Genomic DNA, 19,149 nt, shown 5'->3' on the forward strand with positions numbered 1-19,149 from the left:
TAGATGAAGTTGTCCAATTTTAATGAAGAGGTTTTTTAGGTGGAGATCCAAGATTTGGATAAACTGGTCACTTGCCTTTGAAAATCTGTTGTTTCAGTTATCTGGAGCTGGGTGTGTTATCGTGTCCTTTAAAAGTGATACTTTTAGGTCAGCAAGGTATAAGTATGCTTTAAGTTTAGTTAGTTCTATCACTGAGGTATCAATCTTTTCTCTGGCAAGGATCATGAATTTGCAACTATTGTGGAACTGAACAAAAGGCCTGCATGGATAAATTCACTCACCATGAAGGCTACCAGCATTTCTCATTAGTTTTTGAAGTATAAAAATATCCAGTAAACAAAAACCCAATTCCCTGTCGATAGCAGACATTTAAGGAGCACCTGCTATATTTTGATGACATCTGCTGTGAGCTTTACAGACTTTATTGACTCCTCAAAAAGACCAAGGTGAAAATTATGTGCTAATTTTGAGTATATCCTGATTTTCCTCTAAATATTCCCAGTATGGTATGCAGGCTAGCAGCCATGGCTCCCTTGCGGAGATGGCTGTATGAAGTCCGCCTCTGGATTGGGACAACCTTCACATGTGGCACAAACTGTCTCATCAACACTATTTTCCAGTCCCTTTAATATTGAATCTAGTCCTGGATTGACGAAGGTGGATACAGTTTCATTTTCTAAGTATTTAAATGGCTATTCGTCAGAATAATTTAATAAAATTAATATATCTAGTACCTCAACTACACGGAGATTAAATCTACAAAGATCTAAGTAACTCAAGACTTTCTAAACCCTGGTTATTGTAGGTCTAACTTCAAACCATGTGTTTTCTATGAATGAATTTATTTACCTTTAAATTTATATACCTTTAAAATAACTAGTTCTTAAAGATAAAAATGATGGAAACGTAGAAAAACATGGTAATTGTGTTCAAATAGATCCCTATTCTGTTATAAAGAAAACTGAAGCTCTCTAGATGACACCTAGTGAAAATTTTAATGAGGGGAAAAAATCTCAAGTTGGGCAATGAGACTCAAAATAACTAAAGCAGCAGCATCTTAAAAAACAAACAAAATAAAACCAACCACACCACTTTGAATTACAAACAGGCACACAGCTTAGTACACCAACCAGGACCAGTGTGAAATTCTCCCACATATATTTCATCAGTCTCAAAGACGTAAAAGGCACACAACCAATGTAATCCTTTAATTGCATTTTAAGGCTTTCCCCCTTAAGAATTAACTTTCACTGTGGTTCAAATTATTTTCCCTAAGCCCTCCTTGTTGTATAGATTCTTTGAACACCTGCCCCTATATTTCTACGTCTAGACTAAAATGAATAGAATTAGGGTCTTAGTAATCATAATGGTTTTAACTGGTGACAAGAAGGAAGAAGCCTATAGTTAAATATCCCAGAAATTTATTTAATGTTTGCTTGATACATTTATATAGAAAGGTTGGGACCATTTGCTTTGGGTACCCCTGTTAAATTACACAGAGGCACTGAACTACAAACAGGTGTCAATCTAGGGACATCAGAAATGGAAAGCCCAATTTTGACTGTTCTTAGCTTAGAGATCTGTCTCTAGTGAAATTGGGTCACTCCCTTAAAAAATGCTCAATGTGATGGAACTACTGTGTGAAAACAGCCGGCATTTTAGGACATTTCACGTTTTGGTCTGTTAGAACATTTAAATACTTGGAAATAAAAAATATTCAGCTGTGAAGTTTTCAATACTGGAAAACTTTTAAGTCTAGGGTTTATAGCCAGGAAGGGCTGTTTTGTGTTCCTTAAATTGGACTTTGTTTCCCAAAAGTTAATCTTCAGCTTTGGCTTCCATTTCTTCTGCATCATCATCTCCATCCACTTCTGCATTTTCTCTCTCAAGCCTCTCCAGCTGCCTTGCAAGTTCGGTTTCATCTGTATCTGTGACCACTTTGGGCTGTGGAACCAGAGGCATAATTTCAAAATGAAGTAGTCAAATAGTACAGAAAATGAATTTCAATACTATCACTGCCTCGTATTAACTCTTAAAGACACTTTTCTTAACAACCCTGATGCCATATCTATTCATTTCTGAGTGCTGACATATCACTAATAAATTCCATTAGCTCAATAATGGAAGAAACTTATGAGTATAAAACAGTACAGAAACAAGAAATATGTGTGTATTAAAACAAAGTACTATTTTCTGTTATTTTTACAAGCTAAAACTGAAAATATATGAAAATAATCTCAGTGGCTATATCTTTCAAACCCAAAAGACGTCCTATAAAAATGCACCTTCTAGGTTCAAAATAAATTTACTGTTCTGTTGCAGAGAAGACTTATTATCGTGTGTGTATATATATGTGTTAAATATTTTTATATACACATAAGAAAATTAGGTTTTATTCCTGTTGAGATGAGGGAAATAAAGGCAATTATACTAATTTCTAATTCTGAGATCAAATTTCAGTGTTTTACATTAAATTCTGACAATAATCAACCACTAATTTTCATCATCTATTTTTTCCCCTTGGCTGGGCGGGTGACAACAGGACACCTAACAACACCGGTGACCATAGTTCTCAATAAATATCCCATGATAGTTATTTACTTATAAAAAGCCCTTTTAGTAATCCTCTGAGTCAATAATTATTTTATGCTTAGCAGAGTTGTAATCGTAAATGTACTTATTTTTTTTAAGATTTTAGAATGCAAGTCATTTAGAAGTTTTAAATTTATTAAAACCTTTAAGAACAAGGCAAAATCACTCTTACTCTTACCTCCATTTGAACATTGAAGACACCCCTCTTTTCCTCAATCTTTTCTTTTATAACAGCCATAGCCTGATTGAGGACAGAGAGGCCTTCTGTCCTCTCCAGGGTAGTTGTAGTCATGACATACCGAGGAGGAGCTATGAGATTAATCTAAGGAAGAAGATAAAAATTCACCTGTGAGTATACCTCTAGAACACACAACTATCAGGACGTTGTTTTACTAATCTGCTGCCTTAACAAATCTTAATTCTCAAAACTTAACTACCAATTTTATAGTTAGCAATTTGGGGTAGGCTGTTAAAGTAGCAAAAGCTGATACAGTGATCTAATTAAATCTGCAATACTGAATACAAAAAATGACGATTTCTGGGTGTCTTTGGAGGTTAAACTAACTATAGCCATTGCCAGCATAATGGATAATTTGTCTCTAAAACAAACAGAAATTCTAATTTGGTTCCAAATTAAATAGAAGAAATTCTTCTAAGAGATTCTAAATAACAACGATTCAGTTAATTTTATTGCTAACAAAAGATTCAGAGCAAACACTTGTTATGAAACATGATCATAAAAAATCTGATTTGGCTTAGGTCAGTGGTTGGCAAACCTCGGCTCGCGAGCCACATGCGGCTCTTTGGCCCCTTGAGTGTGGCTCTTCCACAAAATACTACGTGCGGGCGCGCACATATAGTGCGAGTGAAACTTCGTGGTCCATGCACAGAAGTTGGTTTTCGGCCTGGGCGAAACAAGTATACAAGACGAGTGTGGATGGGAGAGTTGGAAGGGGTCGACCTCAGCCAGATTGAGGACGTTTTTTAGCAAAGGCCAGCTTAGGAGTACCCTAATTAAGTTAATAATAATGTACCTACCTGTATAGTTTAAGTTTAAAAAATTTGGCTCTGTTGACTAATGAGTTTTCCGACCACTGGCCTAGGTGGATATTTCAGCAGGGAGGGAGAAAACTGACTGCTCACCTTGATGGGCATGGTTTCTGTAGAACAATTCAAACCTGCTCGCAGGGCTTCTTTTACGGCATCGATGCCTTCATAACCATAACAAGCCACTTCGATATCTAAAATTATAAAATTCAGAAGCTTATACCAAAACAATGAAAAAAATATTTAGAGGCATAAAAGAAATCAGAGATGTGAAGATATATAAGTATTCAAACACTTGTGAAAGCTTTCATCATCCTTTCAATTAGAAACCAATCCCAGCTACTAACTTTCATAATTAAAACTATCTGAAATTATCTCCTTTCATTCACATCAAGCTCTTGAATGATGAAACTATAAGATAGGCACATTTAACAAACACCTTGAATTCTGGCTATGCCTGGGTTAAAAATCACAATTCCAACTTTTCTGTACCTCAGTTTCTTATTTGTAGAATAGAGAGAAGTGTTTTAATACTGAATGAAACAGTAATTGCAAATTGTTGAGAACAGTTTAGAAATTGTATATACTTTGACTCAGCAATTCTACTTTTAGGAATCTGCCTTACAGAACGCTTACAGGAATGGGTAAGTGTATATGTGTAAGAATGTTAAATTTATAGTGTTTTATCTAATAAAAAAATTGGCACAACCTAAATGTTCTTTAAGAGGGGACTGGTTAAGTTAACCACTCTATAGACTATTACCTAGCCATGGAAAAGAATGAAAAAGATTCCTATGCTCTACATGGAAGGGCAACCATGATACACCAAGTGGGAACAATTAGTTGGAGAAAACTTTGCATGGTATGACCTCATCTTTGTAATAACAAAAGTAAGTCCTATCTGAATGTAAACAGCATATATTCCTATATAGCATATGAGTACAGGAAAAATGAAAGAATATATTCCAAACTATTAACAGTGGTAATCCAGAGACGTTGGAAGATATTTGTACTGTTAGACTATTTTAAAGACTATTTTAAAGTATACACTAAAATAAAATAACCACCCCCTTAAAAAAGGGGGGGTTTAACTTGTACCTTCAGCAAAATATTTAAGTTCTTAAATTTTCACATGAAAAACACATTTAGAAAAATTTATAGATGTTGATATAGTAACATATTCTTTGGAAGGCTCATTGACAACTTTTTGATACATGATAAACCTTTTAACATCATTTAAAAAATCATTTACCTGCTCGAATTTTGACAGCCTGTGGGGTCAAACGCCTATTAATATTGTTAATGAGTACTTCCCGTTCATCTTCATTCAAATCTAAACTATCCAAAATAGATGGGTCTCTGATTAAAAAAACAAAACAAAAAAACCAACAAAAGGTCAAGGTTACTTTACTGATACTTGCAATACCACACAATACCGCAGATTAATGTGTAAGAGCATAGACTTTAGTGTTAGAATTAGAGTTCAAATCTTAGCTTTACTGTTTGATAACTATGTTTCTTTGGCCCTTCCATACCTCAGTTTCCAAATGTGTAAAATGAGGACAAAAACAGTGCCCCTCACTGGATTGTGGTATTAAATGAAACAATGCAGCATTTAGCAATATATGAAAAATAGGAAACATCCAATTGAACATTATTAAAGGAAAAATTGTAGAGATCGGGCTAAAGCAAGCAATTTAAAATGTCTCCCTGGTATCCCACTATACTTAAGCACTTCTATGTAATTAGCATTCCCTGCTTCAAAAAGCTTACAATCTAACTAGAAAAGAAAACATGGAAACATTTAAAAAAATAAAACTATACCCCTAGGAATTATTTCCAGTAAGTGGGTCAGCAAGGGCCTTCATGGATAAAGTAAAATTTTTCCTGACCTTCCTAAGTTCCACAAGACAGGAACCAGGATCTTAAGTTAATAATATGGTTGCTGAACAAATGACAAATGAAAAAAATAAAACAACTAAAAGAATGATAGGATTCGAATAAGCAAAGGCCGAACTATTTTAAGAAAGGTATATTAAAAAAGAAATGGCATGAGCAAGCACCAGGCTTAAAAAGCATAGGTTAAGGAATGAAAGGCAAAGGAATCTGGGTGGAGGAAACTTTCATTCAACTAATACTGCCTACAGAGCAAAAAAAGACAAAGCAACAGAAAATGGACAAATGAGATAAACAGATGTTTCATAGAAGAAACATAAACGGTCAATAAACATGAAAAAGTGTTAAGTTCACCAACAACCAAGAGAATGCAAATCATGACAAGATATTATTGTACATCCATCAGTTTGGCAAAAGGAAAAAAAAAAATCTGAGACACACACCAAATGTTGGTGAGGATAAAGAGAAACAGGGATGCTCATACAATTGCTAGAGGGAATATAAATAAAGAACCAATTTAGAGAGTATTTTGGCAAAAATAAGTAAATTTAAAGATGCAAACAACTCTATTCCTATCCTAGGTATATATCTTAGAATTCCCAAACGTGTACACACAGAGACATACATCAGTACTCATCACAGCCCCTAAGGCTGCCAGAAGGAACACAGCCTTGTCAACACCTTGGTTTTAACACATTGTTTGAAAAAAAGGGAGGGGGGGGGAGAGGAGTGGGTTTACCTAAGTATCTCTTAATAGAAGAACAGACAAAACATTCTCATAATAAAATACTACAGAGAAATTAAAATGAAAGGAAGTGAAGGGATCAGCCATAGAACATGACTGGTGGGGGTGGGCAAAAGGAGGGAAATGGGGCATCTATAATAGTGTCAATAATAAAAATAAAGTTAAAAAAAGCCCTTTTATGGTACAAAGTAGGAAGAATGTTTCCAATGGCTACAGAAGAAATCAGTTATGGCTGTGGTAGGCAGATTAACAGTCCCCAAAAAATATCCATGTCTTAATCCCCAAAACGTAAAGATACGTTATCTTACATAATAAAAGAGACTTGACAGACATGATTACTAGTATATTAAGAATTTTGAGATAGAGATTATTCTGAATGATATGAATGGGCCCAATGTAATCACAAAGTTCCGTATAAGAGGGAGGTGACGTGACAATGAAAGAGAAAAAGAGAGAGATATTGATTTTGGAAACGGTGTGGAAATGAATTTTCCCCTAAGGCTGCCAGAAGGAACACAGCCCTGTCAACACCATGGTTTTAACACAGTGAGACCCACTTCAGAATTCTGACCTCCATAAATTTAAGAAAATAAATCTGTATTGTTTTAAAAAGAAATTAACTTGAAGCAGGCATACATCTATCAATTTGGAGAAATCCTGTTCAAAAGCAGCCTTATAAGTAAAAATTCAAGGTACAGAAAGATAAAGTGATAGAATAAAATTTAAAAGTGTACTTTCTGAATAAATTTTAAAATATCTAATTTCAGATAGTGGTTGCCACTGATGAGTGAGAGGAATGGATTGGGAAGGGTAAACCATTATTTCCAATTATCTCAAGACATTTTATTTTTTATTTTTTTAAATATGAAGCACATGTGGCAAAGAATTGGTATTAAATCTAAGTAGTCACTACATGACTGATGACACAAGAGAAGACTGTTAAGGGAAAGGGAATAATATATGCCACAGGTGAGCAGTAATGGAGAGAATGCTGGGGCCAGATGATGACAGCAAGCCAAGTTAAGAAATGTAATGACTGAGGAATGCAGGACTGAAGCCAGCAAGGACAAAAATATAAAGCAGTGCTTTAATGGTAACAGCATAAACTCTGGATGGAGCCAGAATGCTTGGGTTTAAATCCTGGCTCGACCATATGCTGTGTGAACTTGGACAAACTATTGACTCTCTGCTTCCATTTCCTCATCTACAAGATAAGGATTAAAAGAACTTATACCATAGGTTGTTGTGTGAATTATATAAATATTAGCGATTATAATTATTACTATTCTCACCTCCCCAACAACATGACATGGAAAAAAAGTCACATGTGGGGGTAAACCGGAAAGGATTTAGAGAACCAATGAGTCAGCTTGCCACAGGCTCGAACAGTCCCAGGCCCCGCGCAGCCATTCTGAGGGCTGAGAGAACCACTGCCTCTTGGCAGCACAAAGGTTAGGAAAGTAACCTCAGCTTGTGGAGCATTAACATTTAGGAAAGAGTGGGAAATGCAGATTTTGACAGAACTGGAGTCTGGCTGTTAAAAGGAGAGGACATAGTGCTTGCTCAGGAGAAAGTAGACAGAATTTGTTTTTTTTTGGTGTAAATGGGAGAAATCAGAACATATTTTTATGCTGCTGGAGCAAAAACAATCAAGGGAAAGACTGAGGACAAGAGACGGAATAACAGGTGGAAAAAGGTCCCTGAGCAGTAGCTGGGCATCGGTGGTAAGATTAGTTTGAGAGCAGGAAGGATAGGAATTCCAGTGTGACAGGAGCTCAGGAAGGAGTAATGACAGGTGGGATGAAGATAAGTTTGCTGAGGTAGTGTAAAGAAACAGAGGAGAAGCTGTGCAATGGCTTCTATTTTCTTTATAAAATAGGTAGTGAGTGCACCAGGTGAGAGTGAGGGAAGAAGGAAGGAGTGGGTGCCCGAGGAAGCTCTAAAATAGCCACGCGAAGAACGAGAGGAAGAACTACCCAGGAGCACGGAGAATGTGGGGCAGCAGTGTAGGCCCAGCTGAGGTTGATACCATGAACATGCAGGGACCAACCTGCAAGACTGCTGCAGGTTTTTCCTATCAGCACCTAGTGGTCTACAGTGCAGAGAAGGCAGGAACATCGATTCAAGACTGGATGTAACAAGAAGGAAAAACAGGGCAAAAGCTCATGATATTGGCAAGAAAGTTCTTGAAATGATGGACCATGGTGTAGCTATGCTGAATAAGAAAGAGAAGGCAAGGAGTGAAAAGACAGAGAGAAAAAAAAGGTTTGGAATCAGAGCCTGACATAAGAATTAAGAGGACACAGACTAGGACTAGGTGGGAGCTGGAAAGACAGGGGCTGTGGAAAAATATAGAATGTGTGAATTAAAGGTTCTAGAGGCAGAGCAAATCCTGGTGATAGCAGATACAGAGTGAAGCCATATGGAAGACTGGCTAAAGTGGCATGGGCTGAAGGTCTAAAGAGTTGTGAGGAAAAAAAACAAGAGGTTTTAGTTTTAGATGAGACATCTACATTGGCCCTGAAGTTACCTAGGACAATAAAAAAACAAGAGAAGGAAATAGGTAAGGGAGTAGCATGAGATGAAAGCATATGGTTTATGAAACTATATAACTAATATAAGAAATTATAAGTCCTGGCCTGGTAGCTCAGTTGGTTAGAGTGTCATCCCAATATGCCAAGGTTGTAGATTCGATCCTCAGTCAGGGCATATACAAAAAGCAACCAATGAATGCTTATGTAAGTGGAACAACAAATCGATGTCTCTCTCTCAAATCGATAAAAAAAGAAATTACATAGGCTTGGCTATACAGGATTGGCTCATATGATGGGCCTTTTATACTGAAACATTTTAATGTAAATTTCTACTATTACATGTCAAGCTCTCAACTTGCATGCTAGACCCTGCAGCTGTGATATGAAGGTAGGAGGAGAGTCAAAAAGATGTTCTTACGAGACTGCATGCTTAAATGCATCATAGGCACCATATCCGGGTCTCTTGTACTTGTCATCAAAGACCCAAGCAGTCCTCTGGAACAGGCTTTCCAGTTGCTCATCCTTGGTATACTCTAACACCTCAGCAACATGACGAAGAATGCTGTAAACCTAGAAACAAAATGAAGGGCTCAACAATTCAGAGTAAGAGATCTATTAAAAAAATAGGTATTTTTATACTTTACTAGATAGCATATAAAAACAAACCTTTGGTTAATGTGACTACAATAATTGCTTAACAACAAAGGATCACCATACAACAAATTCTTTTCCATAGAGAAATATTTGCTTTCCCATAATAATAAACTCAACTGGGTATAACAAGTAGAAATAGAATTTAGCACCGTAACACTCAGATTACATCTTGACTCTGAGAAATTAACCTCTCTGAGTTTGTTTCCTCCTCTGGAAAAGGGAGATAGTATCTCTTCTTTTTACTGCACAGAGCTCTTACATAGATCAAACAAATACAAATGCAATACTATAAATGAAAAACATTGTTTCTTAGATTCACAAACATTTTACAAACCCTTGCTCATTCTTAACATAGAACAGTTGTCTCTGTGACCCTTATTCCAGAATAGGGACCAAAGTCAACTACATGTTATGACAAGCCAAATAAAAAGAGATCACCCATAGTTAATTTATTCCTAAAGTAGCTTAAAAACATTCAGTAGTTTTGAGAATATTAGATCATATTTTGAGATAGTAACACCATGAGATAAAAACACTGCAGTCATACTCTTTTGAAATTAAATCTTATATCATTTTTCTATGTAACCCACAACTGGAAATGAAAATATAGTTACAGAAAATGTAGGTTTTGTTTTTGTGCCAGGAACATGACTTGCTGATTATTAAGCACAAATAGTGGATTACTTTGACTAAAAAAATCTACTTACAGTTTTAGATTTGGTGAATTTATCTTCACATTTGATTGCTTCTTCTGGAGAAACTCTTCTTTTTGACAAATCAATGTAACCTGCATGAAAAAAATTTGAAAATGATTATCTCTGTCCAGATGCCATCATACCACAGCCAGTTGTTTGGTTTGTATACCTAGACTTACTCCCCACTAAAATCCTGATAAATTTTGTTTTCAGAAATGCATTTAGATTATCATGTAATTGTATATTCTCTATTACCTCATTGGAAGGAACCAATAATTTTCAATGATCAAATTAAAGCTAGTCAAAAGATTCTCTATTTGTCTATTTTCTGTATGCTTCCCTCCACTCCCCCTATACAATCTGGCATTAGTACTTTGACCAGAGGAATCTAAAGTCCACCATACGGGAGGGGTTCTGAAATTCCAGGTTGTCTCAGACTGTACGTTGCAAGGCCTTAGCTTGTCATACTGGTTCTTTTTAAATGAACTCTCTTCAAGTTTTACTATCTTCAAGAGCCTTCTGCCATCTTTAATCTGTTAGCCTATCCAGTTAATTTTTTAAATATTACACTTTTGATTTGTAGGATTTGTTTAGTTTTTTGTGTGAGGGTTTCTAATTTCTCTAGAGACTGCATTTTCTTCATTAGAAGCATATTTTCCTACTATCCTTGAGCAGTTATAATATCTGCTTTAAAATCCTTATCTGCTAATTCCAACATAAGGGTCATTTTTAGGTCAGTCTCCACTGATTGCTTTCTCTTCTATATGGGTCATATTTTCCTCTTTGGCAACTTTGAACTGTATCCTAAATATTGTGAATGATGCGACAGACTCTGAATTCCTTTATGTTCCCCTTAAGGATACTGATTTTGTTTTAGTAGGCAGTTAATTTGTTTGTATTCAGAACTATAAGCTGTCTCCCCAGGTGGAAAGCAATTGACATCTGTTTAGAGTATGCCCTATTAGATTGCTTGCAATCCACCCTGTAGTTCAGAGGTCAGCCAGGATTTGAGCAGAACTTATATATAAATTTAGGGGTTCTCCCTGTATCTCTCCTTTCTCTGATCTCTATAACTATTTCCCATCTGCCGTGGTTTTCCAGAACTGTCACTTCTGGCTCTCAAGCCATTAAGACTGTAGGTTTCCACTAGAATTTTAGCGGTCCCGCTTGACGCTATCTGTGATGCGTTCAGACAAAAAGCTGCAAAACTTATCCAGTGCAATTCCTTTCTTCCTTCAGTTCCAGTCTGCTTTTGTTACCATTGTCTTTAGGTAGTTGTTTTTAATATTTATTCAGGGTTTATAGCTGTTATTTTTACTGGTTTGCCCAATAGGAACTAATCTTCCAGTATCCTTAATGGATCCCCTCCATAGGATCATCTGCGCGTTGCTTTTTTTTTTTTTTTATCTTACCTTGGTCATCTTTCCATATCAGAAGTGCCATGATTTATTTCACTATGATTTTTATTATTTCCTGTTTTTAATGAATACTGTACAAGCAATGCAGCTATGGAAATTATTTTTACATGTCTACTGTATATGAAAATAAAATATATTTCTGATGGCAGGTGGGAATTTGATTCCATCTTGTTATATTTTATATAATAAAAACAAAATACAAGATAAGACACCATTCTAGGTCATTCTGTGGCAGTGCTATGAAGACTTATTAAAGTTTAAGGAATATAACAGTCCCCTGTTATCCACAGGGGATACATTTCAAGACCCCCAGTGGATGCCTGAAATTGCAGATATCAAACCATATATATATATATATATCCTATCTAATAAAAAAGAAAAATGGTAATTGGCGTACGACGATACCCTTTTCATTGGCTAATCAGGGCTATATGCAAATTAACTGCCAACTAAGATTGGCAGTTAACTGCCAACAAGATGGCGGTTAATTTGCATATGTAGGCACAATGCAGGGAGGCGAAAGGGAAAGCAGGAAGAAGCCCCCTGCCACTGACAGTGATCGGAAACCCAGGGGGGAGCTAAGAGCTGGGGGGCAGGGCAAAGGCGGCCCTGAGGCCATGATCGGAGAATCAGGTGCCTTTTCCGCCCTGGCCAGTGATAGCAGGAAGTAGGGGTGGAGCCAGCGATGGGAGCTGGGCACGGTCGAAGCTGGCAGTCCCGGGAGCTAGGGGTCCCTTGCCTGGGCCTAAAGCGGAGCCCACGATCGCGGGGCCGCTGCAGCTGTGGGTCCCTGCTGCCCGGGCCGGACGCCTCAGCCAGAGGCGTTAGGTCTGGGCAGGGGTGGAGCCTGCAACCGCAGGGAGCTGGGGGTCCCCTGCTCAGGCCTGACACCTCTGCCGGAGGCCTCAGGCCTGGTCAAGGGGCCGATCCGGTGATTGGTGATCGGAGGGTGATGAGGGTCAACTCCTCTGGCCGAGGCATCAGGCCTGGGTGGGGGGTGGAGCAAGCGATCAGAGGGAGATGGGGGTCCCCTGCCCAGGCATGATTCCTGGGCCAGAGGCCTCAGGCCTGGGCGGGGGCCAGAGCCAGTGATTGGGGGGAGATGGGGGTTCCCTGTCCAAGCCTGACACCTCTGGCGGAGGCATCAGGCCTGGGCAAGGGGCCGATCAGGCGATTGGAGGGTGATGGGGGTCTACGCCTCTGGCCGAGGCATCAGGCCTGGTCTGGGGGCAGAACCAGTGATGGGGGAAATGAGGGTCCCCTGCCCAGGCAAGGGGCCGATCCTGCGATTGGAGGGTGATGGGGGTCAACGCCTGAGGGCTCCCAGTATGTGAGAGGGGGCAGGCTGGGCTGAGGGACACTCCCCCCCCCCACACACACACCCAGTGCACGAATTTCGTGCACCAGGCCCCTAGTATTTATATATATATACTATTTCCCCCCTACACATATATAGCTTCTTATTTAAAACCCTTTGAGTGCCAACCAATATCCTAGGAACTATGCTAAAATTGCCAAGGCATTTTGAGTTAAGGTTTTTAAATTTTTTTTCCCACATAAAGAGTGAACTACTAGCATCTAATAGTGACACTGCAGGAGGAGTGCGATAGCGCTCCCGACACTTTTGGCGAAAGATAGGAGGAGCACAATCGCGCTCCCCGGTACTCTAGGGGTTAAAGGATGCGTTTAATGGCTTTTCTTTGGCATATCCAAAGAAAGTTATATGTATTTTGGGCCCATTATTAAGTAAAATAATGGTTACTTCAATACAAGCACTGCAATACCTTGACAGTCAATCTGATAACTAAGATGGCTACTAAGTAATTAATAGGCAGGTAGTGTACACAGCGTGGACACGCTGGACAAAGGGGTGATTCATACCTGGGCAGGATGGCTAGAGATTTCACCAGGCTATTTAGAATGGTGTGCAATTTAAAACTTATAAATTGTTTATGTACCATGGTCCAAAAATGTTAAATGGAAAATTCCTCTGGGAATAAAATTCAAGTTATTTGACCCATAAAAATGAGCCTTGGGATGTACTAATTAAACCACTAACTTAAGAGATCTTGCTTAGATGGTTAACTGGCATCCTTCTCTAACAACTTTGTATGTACAAGAATTTATAAAAGGAGGTATTTTGTTTTTTCACTGCAGTAGGCAATTTACAAAAAAAATATATTTTATAATAAACCATTTTAAATCTGAAAGTTATACAGAGTGGGGCAAATGTAGGGGTAGTTGTTTGTATGGCAAATAATACAATAGTTAATACAAGTATAAATTCTGTTGCATAGTCACAACCATAAACCTACTTTTACCCCACCCTGTATTTTAGATATTCTTTTCACTTACCTTTTTCTTTGTCCACTCTAATGACAACCACACATTCATTCCTGCCAATTCGGATGAGTTTGTTTATAGAACGAATACGCCTTCTGGACAACTCACTAAGAAGAATCATGCCTTCAATATTGTTATATTCCAGCAGGCTGACGTAAGCCCCCATTTCAGCAATGGACCTTACATTCACCATCACTACATCTTCCACTTCAGGAAATTTGTGTTGATAAAATCTACAACTCAGACCCGGCATTCTGCAATTTAAACAAAAGAATCAAGTAAGTGCTCAGTTAAGGTCAAAATAAAGAAATGTGAGTCAATTTTCCACATTTGCCAATGCAAGAAGTTGTCAGTCTGCTCACTTCTTTAAACTTCTTAAATGGTATCAGAAAACAGATGATGTCTGAGAACCAAGCTTTAATTTTTATGCTGCTCCACATTTTTGTAAGGCTTGGGTGATTCTCTGCCATCAGTTTCAGAGGATTCATAAAAATTAATGACCATCTATAAAGTACTCGGAGATCTAAGGATAAAGGTACCTCAAGAGTTAGATACTATTTTACTACCACCACTTCAAGAAAAACAAATGATGGGAAGCATCAATAAACCTACCAGCAAATTCTAAACCTATTCATTCTCCAAATCTGCTAAGACTGTACCCACTACATAAAAGGGGCAGTATCTTCTTAAACCCTAACCATATGTCAAATTATATTCCCTATAATTTATTATAGCCCAAATCACAATATCATGTCAGAAAAAAATTAGGTTTATTAATCACAAAATATATTACATTTAACTAACATGTACCCTCCTATCCAAATTTTTTCCTCTTAACACAATGAATTTAATTCACAATTACCATAATTTCTAGTTTCTAATTTTTTCATCACTCCCAAATATTCTTCTCTTTTGTTGAATAGGTATACCCAACCTTGAGAATAGCTTTATAGACCTTCATTACTATACAATTCAAGTTTCTCTTAACCTCCAAGCATTAAATGTATTTAAAACTATTCTCTTTGATCCACCCAACCTACTTCCAGCACCATTCCTTTTATGACCCACAAGCCTGAAATCACACCATGAGTAGAAATATATTTTTAAACAGAAGCTCTCAAACTAATCAGTTGATGATTTTTCATATTTTTCTGCTAACCTTAACCAGTTTACTCTTGTGAAAGCTCAGAAGACAGGCAATAATAGGACCTAAATGCCTATGAAAAATTTACTAACATAGTTTCTCTTCTTTCTAAAATATACTTTTATTTATGTCAGAGAGGAAGGGGGGGGGGAAGAGAGAGAGAGAGAGAGAGAGAGAGAGAGAGAGAGAGAGAGAGAGGAACACCAATGATGAAAGAGAATCATTGATTGGCTGCCTCCTGTATGCCTCCCATTGGGAATCGAGTCCACAACCTCAGCATGTGCCCTTGACCGGAATGGAACTCAGGACCCTTCGGTCCCCAGCCCGATGCTCTATCCATTGAGCCAAACCGGCTAGGGCTGTTTTTCTTATTAATTGGGAAATAAGGCTTCCATTACTTGATCTTAAAGACAGGGCATTCACATCCAGCTCACAGGCCACCAAGAGTTCTGCTGCAGTGCTAACTGCACCCACATGTACCTTCCCATTTACATACATCTTCCCACTACCTACATGGTCCTATGTGATCTGGCCGCTGCCCATCTCCCTGAGGTACCACTTTCTCTTCATTTTATAGATGAAGAAACTGAAGCACAGGTTAAGCAACTTGTTCTGTCATATACTACTAACAAGTGATAGTGTCAGAATTTGAACCTATGAGGTTTGGATCCACAGTCTGTGCTTATTCATCAGGCAATATTTTCTCTCAACATTATGAGCAACATTAATATACATTTTCAATGCTGAAGCACATACTACAGATTAGTGAAAACTTTTAGTACTAACCTATCTCATTTAACAACAACAAAAAAATAAAGTAGCACATTTACAATAGTGGTAGAGATGTATTCTCCTGTAGTGTGACAAAATAGGAATTTAGCAAATAAAGGGAAGTAGACATTCAATGGCCAGAATTACCCACCAAAACAGCTGAGCGGGTCATTTTATTTTTAACCAGGGCTCTTTTTTTTTTGGCGCGGGGTAGCGGCGATAACAACAGGACTGTTGTCAAATAAAATTTGAGAGCTAAAAAAGTTTTAATCTGGGTATCAAAATAAAATGTCATGAAGATCTGTGAAATAGTTTTAAGAACTTTAACATGTGCTGACCACATTTACTTATCAAGTTTCTTCAAATAGTAAAGCTGGTAATTTTGGGAAAGCAAGGCTTTTGATGGTTAAAGAACAAAGGCAATAGTGTAAAAGAATCCTGAAGAAAGATATAAATTCCACAGCTTTAGGAGGTTCAAGTCTCTGCAATATATAGCGTAAATAAAGGAATACTGCTAATGATACGTCATTCACAGTAAAAAAAGAAAAAAAAGGCCCGAATTCTCAAGCCTGGAAACAGCAAAAACTCAGTGTCGGGGGTGGGGGTAGGGGGTGGTGGTGTGTGTCATTGTGTACTCCTGAGGCACCCCAACTCAAGGCATCCTTACTTTAAGTATATTGAAGAGGCTATATAGTCACTCGGCCCACTTTTCTTCATGAGATTCTCAGATTCACAGAGAACCTGCATACCGGTTGGCAGATTTTGAACATATCTCCTTATTACACTAACTTCAAATAAGTCCTCAAGTCAGGCAAGTAGCACAGTGAACTTTGGGAACAGTTGTAGATGTGGGTGTCAATCCTTGTTATCTTACTAGCTGCGGTTGCTTGGAAAATGTATTCCCACTGAACTGTAGTTTCTAGTCTGGGCCATGTACCTCACAGATTTGTGGAGAGTTATCAAGTGAGATAAAATACATTTGAAAGTGTAATGTGCTATCCTATATAATAAAACCCTAATATGCAAATCGACGGAACAGCAGAATGACACCCACTATGATGCGCACTGACCATCAGGGGGCAGACGCTCAGTGCAGGAGCTGCCCCCTGGTGGTCAGTGTGCTCCCCCTCCGCTGCAGGCGGGCGGTAAGGAGGGCGAGGGCGCAGGCCGGGCTGAGGGACACCCCCCAACCCCCAGTGCATGAAATTTCGTGCACCAGGCCTCTAGTACAAATATAAGACACTAAAGGCAAAGAACATACTATTTCCATTTTGTCGTACCTACTATGTACAAGCACAAGCTAAAACCAACCCTTAGGTCCTCAAACTACAGCCCGCGGGCCACATCCGGCCCGCCAGGTGTTTTTGCCACCGCTGTATGCATAGGAATTTGTTCATAGTTTTTTTTTAAACTATAGTCCGGCCCTCCAACGGTCTGAGGGACAGTGAACTGGTCCCCTGTTTAAAAAATTTGAGGGCCCCTGCTTAGGGGGTCCTAAGGCTTAGGACATTAAATAGAGTGTCTTTAACCCACAGAACCTCAGTATGTCACAGGACTACAATACCATATGTGTTCTTTGTTAAAGAGCATCCATCTTTCAGAACACACTAACAGCTAATTTCAAATACTCTGCATTGCCCGGAATTCTGCCTGGTCAAGGGTAGGAAGGGCTTCTTTCTTAAACTATGCATACGGAGGCCCACACTCCTTTCCGAGGGGACGTGTGGTGCGCGTTAGAAGCAACGCTTGTGTAACTTTAATTAGGCTCGAGTGTTACAGGAAAGAAAGCTTCTGAATGGCCTCCCTGTAGCTGAAAAAGGAAGCACCAGATCTACACACATGGCTGTGCATCTCTGAGATCTTTTGGCATCAGACGAACTGGCAGGACATTTAGGCGGAAGTCATTCCCAAACTGTTCAAAGCCACCGCGTCCAAGTTTCCCCCCTAAAGAACAACTTCAACCAGGAGAAAAACTAAGATTTCTCTGTCACACCTACCCGCCCAGGAAACAACGTGTCTTGTTTAATGAAAATTAAAGTACCTTACGTTTGGGGAATAATAAAAAGGGACCTCTGAGGCTGAATACGCATCTAACCCTAATGCTCCCTTATTTTACATTTTCCTTTCTATTTAACTGTAAGACCACAGCGTCTAATTCCATAATTCTGTTCCCATCGGTGCCGAAATACGGCAAACCGACAGGAAGCTTGTAGTTTCGAGGGATTCCTTCTACAGAAATGTTCATCTCGAGCTTTGAGGCAGCACGAGCTGCAATTTTTAAAAATAAACCATCGAATGAATAACCGTCTCATGGACCTTTCAGAACCCAGCTCTTGTCAACACTGTGACCCACCCCACCGGGCCCTCGAGGTGTCCAGCCCGGTTCCCACCGAGAGGTGGTATTTCCTGGGACCGAAAGGAGAAAAACAAAAAGGTCGGAATTCTCCAGCCCGGAAAGAGCCGAGTGCTCGCCGTCCTGGGGCTGGGGTGTCGCTGCGTCCTCCCGAGGCGCCCCACCTCAAGGCACCCTCACTTTAAGGGCACCGAACCCACTCTCCTTCGCGAGGTTCCTGCGCTCCCAGAGGCGCCTCGGGAACACGGGAAGACCGAGCGGAGCCGGCGGCGGCGCCCAGACACTTCCCGCGCCCGGACAGGACGCGCTAGCCCGGGCCTACCCTCCTTCCCTCGACCACCCAGGCACTGGCCACAACCAGAGTGAGGTCGTGGAGAAACCGACCCAGGGCGCCAGTCACCTGAGATATGCGTGTGAAGCCTATTGTGGGCTCCGGTGCCGCGCTCCGTAAGTGCAGAGATCAGACTCGCTCCGCCTCAGCCGCCGCCGCCGATCCCCTCAGCGTGCGCCTCGCTCAGTCCCACCGCGCATGCGGCACGCACCTCGCAGCGCGCAAGCGCCAACAGAATCGAGGCCCCTCTTCCTCACTGACCATAGAGTCCAGGTCCTCCGGGAACAGGGACGAACGGAGATCACAGGAGGACCTGAGAATTACGCTTTCTCATAGTTTTAATTTTCGATAAGTAGACTTCAAGGCGCAGGGAAGAGGTAGGACTCCGGTTCCTTGTCCCTAATAAATAAATCCTTTCTTAAGGCTTCCGGTCAGTCATGAGGTGGCGCTGTGACCACCGATGACAAGCGGAAAAGGAGTGTACTCTTCTCTCCTGTTCTTTCGCTTCAAGCTTGGAGAGCCCAGCACAGCCGCCTAGGCACTGGAGCGGGAGGGGCTGGAAAGCGAGCCGGAAGTGAGGGGCAATCTCGCGGTGCGCGCGACTCCACATCCGGGCCTTGTCTTCT

At 39.7% G+C, this 19,149-nt stretch overlaps 1 protein-coding gene across 1 annotated transcript; it reads right to left on the reverse strand.

Annotated features, from left to right (window-relative positions):
* Nucleotides 1–1,404: 1,404 nt before the first annotated feature.
* Nucleotides 1,405–19,057, reverse strand: EIF2S1 (eukaryotic translation initiation factor 2 subunit alpha). Its single transcript, XM_059693119.1, has 8 exons — nucleotides 18,593–19,057; nucleotides 13,937–14,178; nucleotides 10,176–10,255; nucleotides 9,233–9,384; nucleotides 4,892–4,998; nucleotides 3,736–3,833; nucleotides 2,771–2,914; nucleotides 1,405–1,944 (listed from the first exon to the last, which is right to left on the reverse strand). Exons 2-8 carry the CDS (start codon nucleotides 14,175–14,177, stop codon nucleotides 1,819–1,821), a joined length of 948 nt encoding a protein of 315 aa, XP_059549102.1. The 5' UTR covers nucleotide 14,178; nucleotides 18,593–19,057; the 3' UTR covers nucleotides 1,405–1,818.
* Between the last annotated feature and the right edge of the window lie 92 nt (nucleotides 19,058–19,149).

Source organism: Myotis daubentonii, chromosome 1 (assembly GCF_963259705.1).
Source record: "Myotis daubentonii chromosome 1, mMyoDau2.1, whole genome shotgun sequence".
NCBI classification, from domain to species: Eukaryota; Metazoa; Chordata; class Mammalia; order Chiroptera; family Vespertilionidae; genus Myotis; species Myotis daubentonii.

Coding starts and splice junctions, on each gene's coding strand:
- EIF2S1 (XM_059693119.1), bottom strand. CDS start 14,177: ATGCCGGGTCTGAGTTGTAGATTTTATCAACACAAATTTCCTGAAGTG. Junction 9,385..10,175: donor AATTCACCAAATCTAAAACT/GTAAGTAGATTT, acceptor TTTTGTTTCTAG/GTTTACAGCATTCTTCGTCA. Junction 2,915..3,735: donor CAGAAACCATGCCCATCAAG/GTGAGCAGTCAG, acceptor CTTCTTCCTTAG/ATTAATCTCATAGCTCCTCC.